The 18,297-nt window shown below is 42.5% G+C and overlaps 1 protein-coding gene across 2 annotated transcripts in view; it reads right to left on the bottom strand.

Moving 5' to 3' along the window:
- LOC118369714 (protocadherin-15-like) overlaps nt 1–18,297 on the bottom strand; it is a 269,223-nt gene that overhangs the window by 203,416 nt on the left and 47,510 nt on the right. For both annotated transcript variants that reach the window (XM_052498598.1, XM_035754342.2), the window contains exons 3-4: nt 11,036–11,050; nt 10,199–10,264 (exon numbers count right to left, since the gene is read on the bottom strand). In XM_052498598.1, coding sequence (XP_052354558.1) covers nt 10,199–10,264; nt 11,036–11,050 — 81 coding nt within the window. The remainder of the gene's footprint in view (nt 1–10,198; nt 10,265–11,035; nt 11,051–18,297) is intronic.

Here is an 18,297-nt window from a genome sequence, read left to right as displayed (position 1 = left end):
ACTTCAGAGAAAGTGAAGGACGGGAAAGAGGCATTTTTCTTCCTACTTCTTATAAAATTACATTACAGTTGGGAATTTAAGTTGTTTGGATGAGTTCTGTATTAGAGGTTTATATAATATTGTGAATGTGAGTGAACATATTACATTTGATTTAGTAATCTGTTTTGTGAGTAGATAGCTATGAAAATAAAATTAAACAAAGGTGGAGGTTTTTAAATGGAAAAAGGCAAGAATCCTCACAAAGAATTTAAGTGTATGTAAATGAGGATGCAGAATGCTAGCTATACTTCAAAGAAACTCATCTCTATAGCGTGTTTTTAATGAGGGTAAACCAAGTGTCAAATGAATTTAGCACAACACAGCTAATTAAACAGACTGTTTATCTCAACATAATACTGTAATCGCAGCCTTATTACACATCAACTGTAGGAATATGTTTGACAATACCAAAAACGAGCAACTCCACAAGGCTACACGAGCAACTCCACAAGGCTAATTGGGTGGACACCGAGATACAAATCAACTTGTGTTCTACCATTCCACTAAAGATTTGACGTTCCACTGAATTAGCAAGCAGATTCAAACACGAAGCCATCGAGATACGTCATATGAAAAAAACAATAGTATAATGGAACGTCTGGATGAATTACATTTTTATTTGCTAATACATCACATGCACGGAGGCAAGCATGCAAGCACCAACAGTATGCACACTGTCAACACACTGCCCTCTCTCTTTGCTTTCCACTTTCCATGCACCATTCTCATCTCCCCCACACGCCTCTCAATCCCTCTCTCTTCCTCTCCCTCTCTAATCCAAAGACGTAGCAGGTGTCGTGGACTAATCCAGTCCTTTCAGCCACACTCTCTAATTATATATTGCTGGCCTTGCAATTACTTCAACAGGACGCACGCACGTATGCAAGCATGCACATGCGCACACACTCGCCAGCAGGTAGCCAAGCAGTCAGAGCGTTGAGCCAGTAACCGAAAGGTCTCTAGTTCAAATCCTCAAGCCAGGTAAAAATAAATTGGTTGATGTGACCTTGAGCATGGCACTTAACCCTAATTGCTACAGGGTCGTCCTTTCAGGGAGTGTAGGATATGCAAAAAAAACATTTCTAATTCACACATGCATATTAATAAAACCTTTAAAATAGGGCAAATATAAGCACCAACCAAATGATTACATACACAAACACTTTCTCTGTATCAGACTGGCAGTGGTTAACTAGGAATGAACATCTGCAAAATCCAAATTTAACCCTTGAATGTAAACCAATCACATCGCAGAACACATCCACACACTGTAACCAACCCAGGCACATGCATACTCATGCAGGAACAAAAACGCACAAACACACACTCTGTCTCTCTCTCTTTACTCTGCTGCCAGGCATTCATGCATGCGTTTCCACCAGGGGTCTCATCGTTTGAATCACAGAGAGACGGCTCCAGAATACCAAACCGGCATCTCAGCTAGAAGAAGTTACAACAAACATAGCACTAAAACAGAAATACACAGAGCTCTCATTTTAACATAGCAACCAATCTATAATTACAAGGCCCAGTCATTATAGCTTCGTATCAATCTGAGACCCTTAAAATAGGTAATGTGCTACAGGGCAAACATGTGTACACCAGAGACAAATTAACAAGATTTGCTTAATTCAAATGTGAGAATGAAATAAAACAATTGACAATTGAAAGTGTGTTAGTTCACCGTCATGTGTGTGTGGATAATTAGATAGAGAGAGAGAGAGAGAGAGAGAGAGAGAGAGAGAGAGAGAGAGAGAGAGAGAGAGAGAGAGAGAGAGAGAGAGAGAGAGAGAGAGAGAGAGAGAGAGAGAGAGAGAGAGAGAGAGAGAGAGAAAAAGTGGAATACAGAGAAAGAGGTTTGAAATAGCACTGGAGAAAGGAGTAACTAATGAATCCATGGTTGTTGAGAAAACAGTCACAAGGCCCTTGCATGGGCGATTCACAGATTGCTGAAGCCACAAACAACATTTAAAACAATTTTGAAACTGGTTCTGAGGTACCTTGCACCTGACATGTTCCTATGGAAGACAGCATCCTTCAGTCCTTGAATGCTTTCCTAGAAAGAGGAGACCGAGAGACTGAATGACATTTATTGTCTGGAACCCTCTGATTCAGCTGCTTGGTTCTCCTTCTGCTATGTCAATTCCTCTAATGCAGCCTCAGTCCTGAGCCAAGTGTCTGTGTCTAGTGTTGTATTTCGGCCTCTCTCGTTATCAGACTGAATCTAGTGCATTCTTATTCTGCACATTAGTTGATTGGCATCAGCTAGTTCAGGCTAACTAATCAGCATTAATGTAGCTCTTTGGCGATACAGTCCAAGTCTAACTACAGGGGATGCTCTGTAGAAGCCTGTTGCGGTTGCCATTGCTTTTGTGGAGAGGGAGCATTCTTCATCTTCAGCTTTCATTGTATGCATGTGTGTGCGTGCTTGCATGCACAGTACAGTGGCTTGCGAAAGTATTCACCCCCTTCGCATTTTTCCTATCTGTTGCCTTACAATCTGGATTTAAAATAGATTTTGGGGGATTTGTATACTTTGATTTACACAAGATGTCTACCACTTTGAAGATGCAAAATATTTTTTATTGTGAAGCAAACAAGAAATAAGACCAAAAAACGGAACACTTGAGCGTGCATAACTATTCACCCCTCAAAAGTCAATACTTTGTAGAGACACATTTTTGCAGCAATTACAGCTGCAAGTCTCTTTGGGTATGTCTCTATAAGCTTGGCACATATAGCCACTAGGATTTTTGCCCATTCGTCAAGGCAAAACTGCTCCAGCTCCTTCAAATTCGATGTGTTCCGCTGGTGTACAGCAATCTTTAAGTCATACCACAGATTCTCAATTGGATTGAGGCCATTCCAAGACATTTAAATGTTAACCTCTCTTGGGTAGGGGGCAGTATTTTCACGTCCGTATGAAAAGCGTGCCCAAAGTAAACTGCCTGTTAATCAGGCCCAGAAGCTAAGATATGCATATAATTGGTAGATTTGGATAGAAAACACAAACGTTTCTAAAACTGTTAAAATAATGTCTCTGAGTATAACAGAACTGATATGGCTGTCACTTTTATTAGAAGGCAAAATCCTCCCAGATTGCTGTTCCTAGGGCTTCCACTAGATGTCAACAGTCTTTAGAAAGAGTTTTAGGCTAGTTTTTGGAAAAATGAGCCAGAAATTGTAGTTGTTCGAGGTGGCTCCCATTTTGGCTGTAGTGTTTCCAAGCGCGTGATTGAGAACGCATTCTTTGGTATTTTTCTCCAGTAAAGACAATAACGATTCTCTGTCTTAAATTTTTATCGTTTATTTACGCCAAGGGGGATGAATACTTTTTCAAGGCACTGTATGTGTGTGAATATGTGTATTTTTTAATCAGGGTAGTGATATCTTATTCATGAAGGGAAGTGATATTTGTGACTTAAATACACTGAGTATACCAAACATCAGGTACACCGTCTTAATATTGAGATGCCCCCCTCCCTTTTGCCCTCAGAACATCCTCAATGCGTCAGGGCATGAACAGAATCTGAAACAGCATTGGTCACTTGCACTTGTCGGGCCATAGACTCTACAAGGTGTGAAAAGTGTTCCACAGGGATGCTGTCCTAGGTTGACTCCAATGTTTCCCACAGTTGTGTCAAGTTGGCTGGATGTCCTTTGGGTGGTGGACCATTCTTGATACACAAAGGAAACTGTTCAGCATGAAGAAAAACCCAGCAGGGTTGCAGTTCTTGACACAAGAACACCTACTACCATACCCTGCTCAAAGGAACTTAAATCTTTTTCTCTTGTCCATTCACCCTCTGAATGGCACACATACACAATCCATGTCTCAATGGTCTCAAGGCATAAAAATACTTCTTTAACCTGTCTCCTCCCTTCCATCTACCCTGATTGAAGTGGATTTAACAAGTGACATCAATAAGCAATCATAGCTTTCACCTGGATTCACCTAGTCAGTCTATGTCGTGGAAAGAGCAGGTGTTCTTAACATTTTGCATCATCAGTGTATGTCATTCATATGGATCGTCCTACTTTACTACAAAGACTTTATCAGTCAAGTGATCTCACCGCGACTTATGCTCGCCCACAGCACGCACATACTATATAAAATGCTTCTTTCTAATAAAAACCCCTCAGCTACACTACTTTAATACATTTTTATATTTCCTGCAAGCTGTCGCTCAATATTTCCATGAGAGGAATGGGCAGCCTTTCACACCTTACTAGCTTCAACTGATATAAATCATGCATTTGTGTAGGAAAGTAAAACACCAGGAACCGGACCCTTAGTTTACAGGCACCTTGATCTGCTTCTTCCATTCTGTCCCTCCCATCTCGCTCACTTCCACTCTCTGCTCGGTGAAATTCTCTGCCCCTTTCTCTCATTCTCACTCTCCCTCATCTTTCTCAGGGTCTTCGTTCCTCTCATTTACCTCTCTTTCCATACTATGTAGTTCTGTCTCACTCTCTCTTAATCTCTTTTTCTTTATCTCTATACTGCTCACGTGATCTTTTTCACTTCATCTATTTACCTGTCACTCACTTTTCTTTCTCTCTTCTAAGACAATCTGTATTATTCTCTCGTTCTCTCACACACTTTCTCTCTTTTTCTGTCTTCTCACTCTCCTTCTCGCCGTCCTTCCTCTCGCTCTCCAACGTCCTCTCTCTACCTCCACTCACTTCTGTAATGCTCTCTCTCTAGTTCGGTTCCCGTCTCTCTCTGCACCTGCAGACAGCCCATATCCTTTATCCCCCAGATAGAAATCTCTTCAATCCGATTAACTGCAGTTGAAACCTGTGAAAAAACACATTTGCTTTCTCCTACATTGAACCAGCAAAAAGGCAAAAACAAAACAAGCTTTGTCTTTACGATAGAAATCAGCAATAAATGGTGAAGTGATACTTTGAATCTTTCTGGCACCTGTCAGAGTGACTGCACAACAAGCATTTTGGATAAATTAAACATGCTATGTTCCATCTGAATGAGCAGTCATATCCCCTTGTGAGCCCTTGGTATTCTCAGACTGCACAGAGGCCCCAGTAGGCAGACATGGTGAGCAGTAATGAGAAAAGCATGTCTAGAATAAAGCTACGCCTGAACATAAACAATAATAAGCAAGTGCTTAGTTTAGTCATCTATATAGCAATGTATCACTCAGTCCTCCTAGCCATATTTTACATTGCTCAACCTATCTCCCTATCCATCTCTTCACCCTTCTATCAGTATATCACCAGCTGACCAATAAGTCCTCATCAATCAATCTTGGAATTGTATAAATGATATTCATGAGGAGGATCATTTGAATACAGGCATCATATTGCTTCCCTTACAATGCTTCCCGTTGCATTATCCCATTCAATATACCAATGATGGTACGATTGACAATGGAAATTGACGTCAAAATTTGGGTCCATTTCTTCATTAGCAACAACATGAAAAAACATTGAGGCATTCAAGCTATTCAGACCTCTCTTTGAGCACGTTAAGTACTAGGCAGTAAAGAAAGTGACATGAATCAATATTGTTTTCTGTTCCTTCCTTGGCCCACCATAATGCCACAGCACACAATACCAATGAATGGCCACTCACATCTGAGTTGTGTTGCATTATTTCAAAGAAAAGAGAAACCTGCACACTGCTCTCGCTTGTTTCACTTTTTTATTAAAGCTTACATGTATTCCTTTTGGCCTTCGTCAGAGCTTTTTTTCAAAGCCCTGACAAAAGCAGAGAGGCCCACACTTAAGCTGTGCACTTTTCAATCCATATACGGTTTGGTCATTGATAAGTGCCTAAATTGGAAAGCAGTGGCTGTACAGTAACGGGCTCTACATGACGATAGAGCTCTATGTCTCCGCTTTACAGCGCTGTATGGGATTCAACTGACAGACATTTGGTGTGAGCACCAAGAAGATGCCCCATCCCTCCCGCTAATTGGCTAGCGCAAAAAGAAGATGCCCCCTTCCCTCACACTAATTGGCTAGCGCAACAAGAAGATGCCCCCATCCCTCCCTCCCATTGGCTACTTTTGCTAACGTTTTGTCGTCTGAGAGACGGGAATGCTGTAAATCAAGAGGACTCGATGGGTTCTGAAAGATGAGACATTGAGGATTATAATAAATACCGTTTCGTTGTAATGCTAGCAAACCACACACCCCTTGCAAGCAAACCACATACACGCATAAATATGATAAAACTCATGTCATTTACAGTATTAATGTTTATGATAGGCTTATTCTACTCAGAACAATTTGGGGAATGACGCCATATCATACTTGTAATTGTACAGCAAACATACCGATGTTTGTCTATTGTGAAGAAAATTGGCTACAAAACAATTACCTGAATGTGCTCATGGATCCATTCTTTGCACACCAAAATTACAATCTGTTTCACCGAAGTGCCTTGTGAAAGGCTAACACTGTGTTGTGACGTGACTTTCATAAATTTCCTTGAGTCAAATCAGCAGTTAAGACATCTACTCAAACCCGTGTCCTTTTTTTATTGTCTTATGTTGGACATCCCCACATTTTCCATGTATATTCTTATTATGTTACTCAATCTATCAAGAGTCAGATTTCGGTATTGACAAATGCTGCGAAAAGTACAGAAAATGTCAAATGCTCAAAATGTGTCCTCACTTTCGGTTTCCTTTCAATTCCTACTATAGTTGTGCATATGCTTCTCATATTTCTTCTGTTTGAAACATTTGAACTGGGCCCTACATGCATATAGGCCAATTCCCACGAGTGTAACGGGTTAAAAAAAAATAGTTATATGAGCAAGAGCAGTGTGCAGGCTACTCTGTTCTTCAATGAATGGCCATTGAAATAATCTTTTGAAAATAGAATTTCAGCAACTGATTCAAGTCTTCTATCACAAGGCTTATGATGTATTCGTCCCTCAAGTGATGCAAAACACATTCTAAAACAAGGACATTTCTTGGAAACCTACAGACAAAGCAAATGGTGAAGGACTGATGATTCTTCCGTTAGTTTTTCTGGTGACCGACTAATATAAAAGGGAATGCATGGCAGTCTAACACATTCCCTAGACAATCCATCATGGCCATATCACAGTAACACATATGGAGAGGTAGGACTGGGAAGGACATGTATGGAGAGGTAGGGCTGGGAAGGACGTGTATGGAGAGGTAGGGCTGGGAAGGTCGTGTGTGGAGAGGTAGGGCTGGGAAGGACGTGTATGGAGAGGTAGGGCTGGGAAGGACGTGTATGGAGAGGTAGGGCTGGGAAAGACGTGTATGGAGAGGTAGGGCTGGGAAAGACGTGTATGGAGAGGTAGGGCTGGGAAAGACGTGTATGGAGAGGTAGGGCTGGGAAGGTCGTGTATGGAGAGGTAGGGCTGGGAAGGACGTGTATGGAGAGGTAGGGCTGGGAAGGACGTGTATGGAGAGGTAGGGCTGGGAAGGACGTGTATGGAGAGGTAGGGCTGGGAAAGACGTGTATGGAGAGGTAGGGCTGGGAAAGACGTGTATGGAGAGGTAGGGCTGGGAAGGACATGTATGGAGAGGTAGGGCTGGGAAGGACGTGTATGGAGAGGTAGGGCTGGGAAGGACATGTATGGAGAGGTAGGGCTGGGAAGACGTGTATGGAGAGGTAGGGCTGGGAAGGACATGTATGGAGAGGTAGGGCTGGGAAGGACGTGTATGGAGAGGTAGGGCTGGGAAAGACGTGTATGGAGAGGTAGGGCTGGGAAGGACATGTATGGAGAGGTAGGGCTGGGAAGGACGTGTATGGAGAGGTCGGGCTGGGAAGGACATGTATGGAGAGGTAGGGCTGGGAAGGACGTGTATGGAGAGGTAGGGCTGGGAAGGACATGTATGGAGAGGTAGGGCTGGGAAGGACGCGTATGGAGAGGTCGGGCTGGGAAGGACATGTATGGAGAGGTAGGGCTGGGAAGGACATGTATGGAGAGGTAGGGCTGGGAAGGACATGTATGGAGAGGTAGGGCTGGGAAGGACGTGTATGGAGAGGTAGGGCTGGAAAGGACATGTATGGAGAGGTAGGGCTGGGAAGGACATGTATGGAGAGGTAGGGCTGGGAAGGACATGTATGGAGAGGTAGGGCTGGGAAGGACATGTATGGAGAGGTAGGGCTGGAAAGGACGTGTATGGAGAGGTAGGGCTGGGAAGGACATGTATGGAGAGGTAGGGCTGGGAAGGACATGTATGGAGAGGTAGGGCTGGGAAGGACATGTATGGAGAGGTAGGGCTGGGAAGGACATGTATGGAGAGGTAGGGCTGGGAAGGACGTGTATGGAGAGGTAGGGCTGGGAAGGACGTGTATGGAGAGGTAGGGCTGGGAAGGACATGTATGGAGAGGTAGGGCTGGGAAGGACATGTATGGAGAGGTAGGGCTGGGAAGGACGTGTATGGAGAGGTAGGGCTGGGAAGGACATGTATGGAGAGGTAGGGCTGGGAAGGACATGTATGGAGAGGTAGGGCTGGGAAGGACGTGTATGGAGAGGTAGGGCTGGGAAGGACATGTATGGAGAGGTAGGGCTGGGAAGGACATGTATGGAGAGGTAGGGCTGGGAAGGACATGTATGGAGAGGTAGGGCTGGAAAGGACGTGTATGGAGAGGTAGGGCTGGGAAGGACGTGTATGGAGAGGTAGGGCTGGGAAGGACATGTATGGAGAGGTAGGGCTGGGAAGGACATGTATGGAGAGGTAGGGCTGGGAAGGACGTGTATGGAGAGGTAGGGCTGGGAAGGACGTGTATGGAGAGGCACCTCTTCAAGGAATACCTAGGATAGGGTAAGTAATCCTTCTCACCCCCTGGGAAGGACATAAAAGATTTAGATGCACTATTGTAAAGTGGCTGTTCCACTGGATGTCTTAAGGTGTATGCACCAATTTGTAAGTCGCTCTGGATAAGAGCGTCTGCTAAATGACTTAAATGTAAGGTAGGGCTGGGAAGGACGTGTATGGAGAGGTAGGGCTGGGAAGGATGTGTATGGAGAGGTAGGGCTGGGAAGGACGTGTATGGAGAGGTAGGGCTGGGAAGGACATGTATGGAGAGGTAGGGCTGGGAAGGACGTTTTAAAAAGCTCCACCCAAAACTGAAAAACAACAGCTCTCAATTTCGATAAATCATACCCAGAACAAAACAACCGCAAAGCAGAAACAGAGATGCACGAGCACAGGCAAATGGAGTCGAGCTCGTGCACTCACACACACACCTGTGAGAGGCAACTCCAGTATGATGTGACAGCCCAGTGAAGCGCGTGTGAAATAATAAACTGACTGTATAAACAGACCCAGAAAAGCATGCTCACTGAAAACTGCTCATTAAATGTTGTTAACCTGCAGAGCTTATTCCTGCAGGGAGCCACTTTGAGGCAGGTCCACCTGTTTCTCAGCTGGAAGTTACTTCACTCTTAACCAAATTCCTTTTACCAGTTGAAAAAAAAACACATAAAATGAATCTGCACGGTGCAACATCTCACCTCACCAGCAAAAAACATATTAGCAGTGGAGGAGGAGGAGGAGGAGGAGGAGGAGGAGGAGGAGGAGAGGCAAAAGGTGGAGGAAGATAATAATGAGGAAACTGGAGAAGGATTTCGGCACACTTGACCCCAAAAACTGGTGAACATCTGTTTAGCGACATCCCTGAGTCCTTGAACACACTCAGAGCTGTAGCCGTCACCAGTTGCACACAGCCATGCATAGCCGTACAGTCCTCGGTTGGGAGCGGTCTATACACTAATGGAGCCCCACACCGCACCACCACGACAAACACCATCTGTACCAAGCACACACGTCCCCTGCCTGGGGAGGCCAACTCACACACACACACACACACACACACACACACACACACACACACACACACACATAGTACACAATAACAAGTGCCTGCAACAAGTTGATTTTCATCGAGCTAATTAGGTAAATAGAAAGTATAGTGCTAGAGGTAACTGAAGTCTTTAAGCTAGATGTGTTCTCAACAGGAGCACAAAGGCTCCTAACCTGGGATCTTGTGTAGAGGTTTGATTGGCCACCCAGTAGCATACCAGTTGACTCTTAACTTAGAAATCCAAGTACCAGTACTTCAACTCTGTGTTGTAATTGTATGTTATGGTCTATATTGAACAGCAGGTACTGTACAGAGAAAACAAAAAGGAAGTACATACCATTGGGGCTCTCTTCATCGATGGTCACTATGGTAGCAGGGGGGCCTGACCGAGACAGTTTACATTCTGTATGCGGAGAGAGAATGCAATAAAACACATTAACACCACAAAGAGCCTTATGTTATACGCTGACATAAATTGTCATAACTGATTAAGAATGGTTGCATCATTTCTATGACTGTTGAAGAACATCGATGGGTTGAACGACACAAAAGCACAGTGATGACCAATTCACTACAATACATGATGACAATATATGACAACCATGTGGGTGACAACACGAGCACAGTGTCCAGTACAGGAGATGCACAGATGGGAACTACTCAGAGTACAAAGAGAGAATTGCGCTTCAGTGATGACTGTATGACAGAGAAAGACAGGAGAAAGGTATTGAGAAGGGTTGCAAAGGTAGGGTATATTACTGAAAAACGTTTGCCAGTAAACTACCAGCATTTTGGTAGTCAATGATTTTATATAATTAACAACAAGACATTTAGTGTCCTTTTTGGTCTGTAATTATCTCTGGCCCTCTGTGTGGCCTTATCACAAATAAAAATATATAAAATAAGATGATTAAAAAAATACAATGACAAAGAATGACATTATCCTAAACATAAACCATCAACTTAGTGAATACCATTGATGTTTAATATATACATCTTTTTTTGTTATTCAAGTATAAATTACCAAAGTTACCATAGATTGACATAGGTAAACTGTTTATTAGCGTTGTTAAATTACTGGTAGCTTTGCAACCCTAGTTGAGAGTCAATATACACTTAATGCCGAGAGAAAGGGAGAGCGAGAGAGAGGAAAAGTGAAGGTCTACCCTCTTACCCTCATACTGCCAGTCTTTAGAGGTCAGGGTTAATGGTGCCATAGAAGGAAAGCAGAAAAGAATCATGGGAGAAAAGAATAGCATGATGGTTTGGAGGAGAGGTTTGATGTTAGAGGAGAGAGAGAGATAAAAACAGGAGAGGAAAGGGGGGAGTGGAGTGAAGGAATAGAGAGTCAGTGAATCAAAATAACATCTCTATAAAAGCAATATTTAGATGGACTTCATTTGGCATGGGAGTAGGAAACAAGATACATCCACCACAACATAGTTAGCCTTTTTTCTTGTAGTTTGGAAATGATAACTGTAGTTTGGAAATAATTACATATATTACCATATATTACTTAAAGGGGCCATCTTAAATTGTTGCATACATTTTCTGACTTAAAAACTTAAAAACTCATGATAAGTGTTTGTTTTGAACATAATTACTTATGAGGCATGCACATACATACATACATACATACATACATACATACATACATACATACATACATACATACATACATACATACATACATACATACATACATACAAAAAGTATTTAGTCAGACACCAATTGTGCAAGTTCTCCCACTTAAAAAGATGAGAGGCCTGTAATTTTCATCATAGGTACACTTCAACTATGACAGACAAAATGAGAAAAAAAATCCAGAAAATCACATTGTAGGATGTTTAATTAATTTATTTGCAAATTATGGTGGAAAATAAGTATTTGGTCACCTACAAACAAGCAAGATTTCTGGCTCTCACAGACCTGTAACTTCTTCTTTAAGAGGCTCCTCTGTCCTCCACTCGTTACCTGTATTAATGGCACCTGTTTGAACTTGTTATCAGTATAAAAGACACCTGTCCACAACCTCAAACAGTCACACTTCAAAGTCCACCATGGACGAAGACCAAAGAGCTGTCAAAGAACACCAGAAACAAAATAGTACACCTGCACCAGGCTGGGAAGACTGAATCTGCAATAGGTAAGCAGCTTGGTTTGAAGAAATCAACTGTGGGAGCAATTATTCGGAAATGGAAGACATACAAGACCATTGATAATCTCCCTCGATCTGGGGCTCCACGCAAGATCTCACCCCGTGGGGTCAAAATGATCACAAGAACGGTGAGCCAAAATCCCAGAACCACACAGGGGGACCTAGTGAATGACCTGCAGAGAGCTGGGACCAAAGTAACAAAGCCTACCATCAGTAACACACTACACCGCCAGGGACTCAAATCCTGCAGTGCCAGACGTGTCCCCCTGCTTAAGCCAGTACTTGTCCAGGCCCGTCTGAAGTTTGCTAGATAGCATTTGGATGATCCAGAAGAAGATTGGGAGAAATGTCATATGGTCAGATGAAACCAAAATAGAACTTTTTGGTAAAAACTCAACTTGTCGTGTTTGGAGGACAAAGAATGCTGAGTTGCATCCAAAGAACACCATACCTACTGTGAAGCATGGGGGTGGAAACATCATGCTTTGGGGCTGTTTTTCTGCAAAGGGTCCAGGACGACTGATCCGTGTAAAGGAAAGACTGAATGGGGCCATGTATCGTGATATTTTGAGTGAAAACCTCCTTCCATCAGCAAGGGCATTGAAGATGAAACGTGGCTGGGTCTTTCAGCATGACAATGATCCCAAACCCACCGCCCGGGCAACGAAGGAGTGGCTTCGTAAGAAGCATTTCAAGGTCCTGGAGTGGCCTAGCCAGTCTCCAGATCTCAAACCCATAGAAAATCTTTGGAGGGAGTTGAAAGTCCGTGTTGCTCAGCAACAGCCCCAAAACATCACTGCTCAAGAGGAGATCTGCATGGAGAAATGGGCCAAAATACCAGCAACAGTGTGTGAAAACCTTGTGAAGACTTACAGAAAACATTTGACCTCTGTCATTGCCAACAAAGGGTATATAACAAAGTATTGAGATAAACTTTTGTTATTGACCAAATACTTATTTTCCACCATAATTTGCAAATAAACTCATTAAAAATCCTACAATGTGATTTTCTGGATTTTGTTTCCTAATTTTGTCTGTCATAGTTGAAGTGTACCTATGATGAAAATTACATACATACATACAGAAACAATAACCAAGCATAATTTCCTCAAGCTATACCTTACTGACGTTAGTACAGTACCATCTAAGTATTGCTGTCTTTCTCCAAGAAAATCATTTCCCACTTAATTACTTAATAGCACACTGTTTAGAGACACATATGACAAACCTATGCACCTTACTGGCAGCCAAGAAAGGAATTTCCCACATAATTACATAATGGCACACTTTATAAAAGGCACATATTATGGCCCATGTCCAGTATGTACCTTACTGACATCAGCAGTGACATTCTTAGAGATGCTGAGAGACCAGGTTCAAGGAGAATGTTTACTGGATATGGAGAACAAGTTGACTCTCACTATAACTCATTCAACTATTGTCCCTGTCTACGGCATGTTGAGGAACACATGTGATCTGTTGTCCAGCCCAGGTGTCTCCTTACAATACGTCTGTGTGTCATCAGAGAGGGACAGAGAAAATAGGCCCCTCTAAGGTTCCTCAATGGCAGTCTGTTGCTTAACTCCTCTTACGCAACTAAACACCTGTCGCTAGGTGCGAACGGGCCGATCGTTTTCCCATCAAATATTCATGGCCACGAGCCCTTCCAGTAATGTGAAGGTTTAAAAGTGCACATGAATCAGTAATACAACTGCAGGCTTGAATTCGCTGTTATATCCATTTGTTTTTTTTCTCTAGCACAGCTACGCATGATAATTAGTGATTCAATGGCAATAAGGGGTGCCACAATATTTGAAAGTTCAGTTGTTTCATGAAATTGTGTATTCTTTACATCCAGTTTGTGTCCATTTTCGACTTCAGGTGGATGCACATTCATTTGAAATGCGACAGAGAAAAAGCATTCTTCTGTATGCTGTCTATGTGTGTATTAATTCAGAGTTTAATTCATCAGTAAGGTGACACACCGCTCATCTCATTTCAGTCATTTTGTAACAGCACAGCTAATCTGTTAGGAGTAGGAGTATGAGCTCTGATATAGGAGTTCAGATTTCCTACAATTTCACAGCAATTAGATTAATGAATGCATCTGCTGGAGAAACAGAGAGATCTACATTTCCTTTGATTCAGACAAAAATAGAAAGTGGTCCGACCTACCAATCTGAGGCATACACAACACAGCACATGAAAATGAGTATGCTCATCAGCTCTGAGCAAATATGTGGAGAAAAAGGGAGAGTGGGAGTATGTTTAGGCGTGTATGAGGGTGTGTATGTGTGTGTAGGTGTATGTGTGTAACTATGTGTGTGTGCAGAATGTCTCTTAAAACGAGACCTTTAGCAAGACCTTCGGATCCCAAGGAGTCGGTTGGTTTTATTGCATCTGTGTGCGTGTGCGTGTGCGTGTGTGTGTGTGTGTGTGTGTGAGTGTGTGTGTGTGTGTGTGTAGTAATGTCAAAAGCCTGCTTTGAGAAGAATATTCTCCAGCAGGGAGGAAGAACAATGGCTTGTATTGCTCTGTTAATGGTCCCCTGTTGAGATTAGAGCACACACTGCAGCAGAAGGGCAGCAAGACACACACACACACACATACACATATACACACACACATAATAACCACATCAGCTTTAAAGTCAGCACAGTCAAGAGACACATGTTGACTACAAAGCCAAAGAGAAAAGAGAACACCATATTTAATCTGGTGTTTACATTTGTTCCAGGGTGTTTGTGTGTTTGTTTTCTGACATTCTTCATCTGGGACTCTTCCCTCTCGGGTGGCGTCCCAGAGTTAGAAGAGAATATCAGAGATGGTTCCGATCAATGTCCCACCCCTGGAATTCTGTATTCCTAGTAAACATAGCTTAGTCATGCTGACATTCCTAAATACCATAGGCTGTAACGTTCCTCAGGTTGCTAATGAAGGCTACTGTTGAAGTTGGTATAGGCATATACACACACCACGGCAAAGCTGCTTATAGATGTATCGACATATCTGTCAGGCCAGGGCAAATCCTACAAAGCTCAATTGTGATGTCAGGCGGTATGCATTGAGTTAACTTGGTCCAATAGGGAAAGGGGTACAAGAACAAAAAAACATAAGGAGTGCATTGTGCAGCCAGCACGCAGGAAAGCGAACATATTTGGAAGAACACACAGCTTGTCGCCAGTGGTGGAAAAAGTACACAATTGTCATACTTTAGTAAAAGTAAAGATACGTAATAGAAAATGACTCAAGTAAAAGTGCAAGTCACCCAGAAAAATATTATGAGAGTAAAAGTATTTGGTTTTAAATATACTTAAGTGTCAAAAGTAAATGTAGTTGCTCAAATATACTTAAGTATCAAAAGTAAAAGTATAAATCATTTAAAATTCCTTATATTAACTAAACCAGATGGGATCAATTTATACACTGTATATATATAGTTTTTGTTAATGGATGTTCTCTTGATAAGTGTGTGAATTGGACCCTATTGCGGTCCTGCTAAGCATTTAACAATGTAACTAGTAATTTTGTGTGTCAGGGAAAATGTATGGGGTAATTTTCTTTTTAAAAATGTAGTGAAAAGTAAAAGTAGTCAAAAATATAAATAGTAAAGTAAAGTACAGATATATAAAAAAAACTACTTCAGTAGTACTTAAAAGTATTTTTACTTTAGTACTTTACACCACTGCTTGTCGTAATATACTGGACAATATGTAAAGTGTTGCTCCCATGTTTCATGAGCTGAAATAAAAGATCACTTAAATGTTCCACATGCACAAAAAGCTTATTTCTCTCAAATTTTGTGCACAAATGTGTTTACATCCCTGTTAGTGAGCATTTCTATTTTTCCAAGATAATCCACCTGACAGGTGTGGCATATCAAGTAGCTGATTAAACAGCATTACACAGGTGCACATTGACAGAAAAGGCAACTCTAAAATGTGCACAACACAATGTCACATATTTTGAAGGGAGCGTGCAATTGGTAAGCTGACTGCAGGAATGTCCACCAGAGCTGTTGACATATAATTGAATGTTCCTTTCTCTACCATAAGCCACCTCCAAAGTTGTTTTATAGAATTTGGCAGTACGTCTAAACAGCCAGAGCACTTGTAACCACACCAGCCAAGGACCTCAACATCCAGCTTCTTCAACTGCGGGACCATCTGAAACCAGTCACCCGGATAGCTGATGAAACTGTGGGTTTGTACAAACAAAGAATGACTGCACAAACAGTCAGAAACCGTCTCAGGGAAGCTCATCTGTATGCTTGTCGTTGTCACCAGGGTCTTGACCTGACTGCAGTTCGACGTCGTAACCGACTTCAGTGGGCAAATGCTCACCTTCGATGGCCATTGGCATGCTGGAGAAGTGTCCTTTTCGCGGATGAATCTCGGGTTCAACTATACCGGGCAGATGGCAGACAGCGTGTATGGCGTCATATGGGTGAGTGGTTTCCTGATGTCAACGTTGTGATCAGAATCCCCCACGGTGGTGTTGGGGTATGGGTATGGGCAAACATAAGCTACGGACAATAAACACAATTGCATTTTACCCATGACAATTTGAATGCACAGAGGTACCGTGAAGAGATCCTGAGGCCCATTGCCGTGCCATTCATCCGCTGCCATCACCTCATGTTTCAACATGAAAATGCATGTCCCCATGTCGCAAGGATCTGTACACAATTTCTGGAAGCTGAAAATGTCCCAGTTCTTCCATGGCCTGAAGACTCACCAGACATGTCACCCATTGAACATGTTTGGGATGCTCTGAATCGACCTTTTAAGACAGTGAGAAAAATAAGACATAGAGATACAGCGAAAGGCAGGTGGGGGCAGACACACCCAAGGGAAGGACAGAGAAAGAGGAATGGCAGAGGGAGATGGGAGGACATATACCTCTCTCGCTCCCCCCCTCCGTGCGCGCACACACACACACACACACACACACACACACACACACACACACACACACACACACACACACACACACACACACACACACACACACACACACACACACACACACACACACACACACACACACACACACACACACAGGAGTGTTGGACCAAGTGTATAGAGAATGATCTTCAAGTGAAAATCAATACAAACAGAGAATATCAGGGGGAGTGGAGGCTAGCTGGGAACATACGTTTAACTATTCTACAGGAGGGGACAACGTACAGAGAACTAAAACCAAACTGCAATAAGGGTCAACAACCAATTAATTCAACACATTTGGATTCCTTTTCTGAGAAGATTGAGCCCAAATATGCTTAGTAAAGAGATACTGTATATTCTGCAGCAAGACACTATAGTTGAGAGAGAAAAGGGTCCAAATGAGTCCCCAACAGTCCAAGTGGACTGAGGGTGCGACAGCATGGTGTGTCATGGGTAACATGATACTCTGATGACTTGACACTCTTTACTGATCATCAGTATCTCAGTAACCAGAGACCTGGGTATCTACCAGGACTGCATGTCCAATTCAATGTGACCAAAGGTATTTACAGGGCTATGCTGAACATCCCATTGATGCACCTCCAGTGAAGCCAGTTAGTGGTAGATGCATGGGAAATGTGGCCTATACTTGAGACAATCATACAATAACAAGGAAAAAAGCATTAGGTTACAATTGTCTGAAATAGAGGGACATACTTTAAGAACAAGAAGGACATCTTTCAGGAACAATGATCTCAACATCAATGTATGTGTGTGATCCACAATTAGGATCACATACAGTGTCTTCAGAAAGTATTCGCACCCCTTTACTTTTTCCACATTTTGTTGTGTTACAGCCTGGATTTAAAATAGATTAAATTGAGATTTTGTGTCACTGGCATACACACAATGCCCCATAATGTCAAAGTGGAATTGGCCAGCAGCATACCTAAGCAGGTTTGGACTTAGTTGGTCCCTGGAAGGGAGACCAGATGCTGCTGGAAGTGGTGTTGGAGGGCCAGTAGGAGGCACTCTTTCCTCTGGTCTGAAAACAATATCCCAATACCCCAGGGCAGTGATTGGGGACATTGCCCTGTGTAAGGGGAAGTCTTCCTAAATGTCCAATCTGCCCCTAACATCATGGCCACCTCATCATCCCCAGCTTCTAATTGGCTCATTCATCCCTGTAACTATTCCCCGGGTCATTGCTGTAAATGGGAATGTGTTCTCAGTCAACTTACCTGGTAAATTAAGGGTTAAATAAAGTAAGTATTTTTTGAGAAACTTTTACAAATGAATTAAAACGAAATGCTGAAATGTAAGTATTTTTGT

This window comes from Oncorhynchus keta, chromosome 36 (genome assembly GCF_023373465.1).
Source record: "Oncorhynchus keta strain PuntledgeMale-10-30-2019 chromosome 36, Oket_V2, whole genome shotgun sequence".
In the NCBI taxonomy this organism is placed as follows: domain Eukaryota; kingdom Metazoa; phylum Chordata; class Actinopteri; order Salmoniformes; family Salmonidae; genus Oncorhynchus; species Oncorhynchus keta.
Note: the sequence above shows the minus strand (reverse complement) of the source record. Positions and strands in the feature narration are given on the sequence as shown.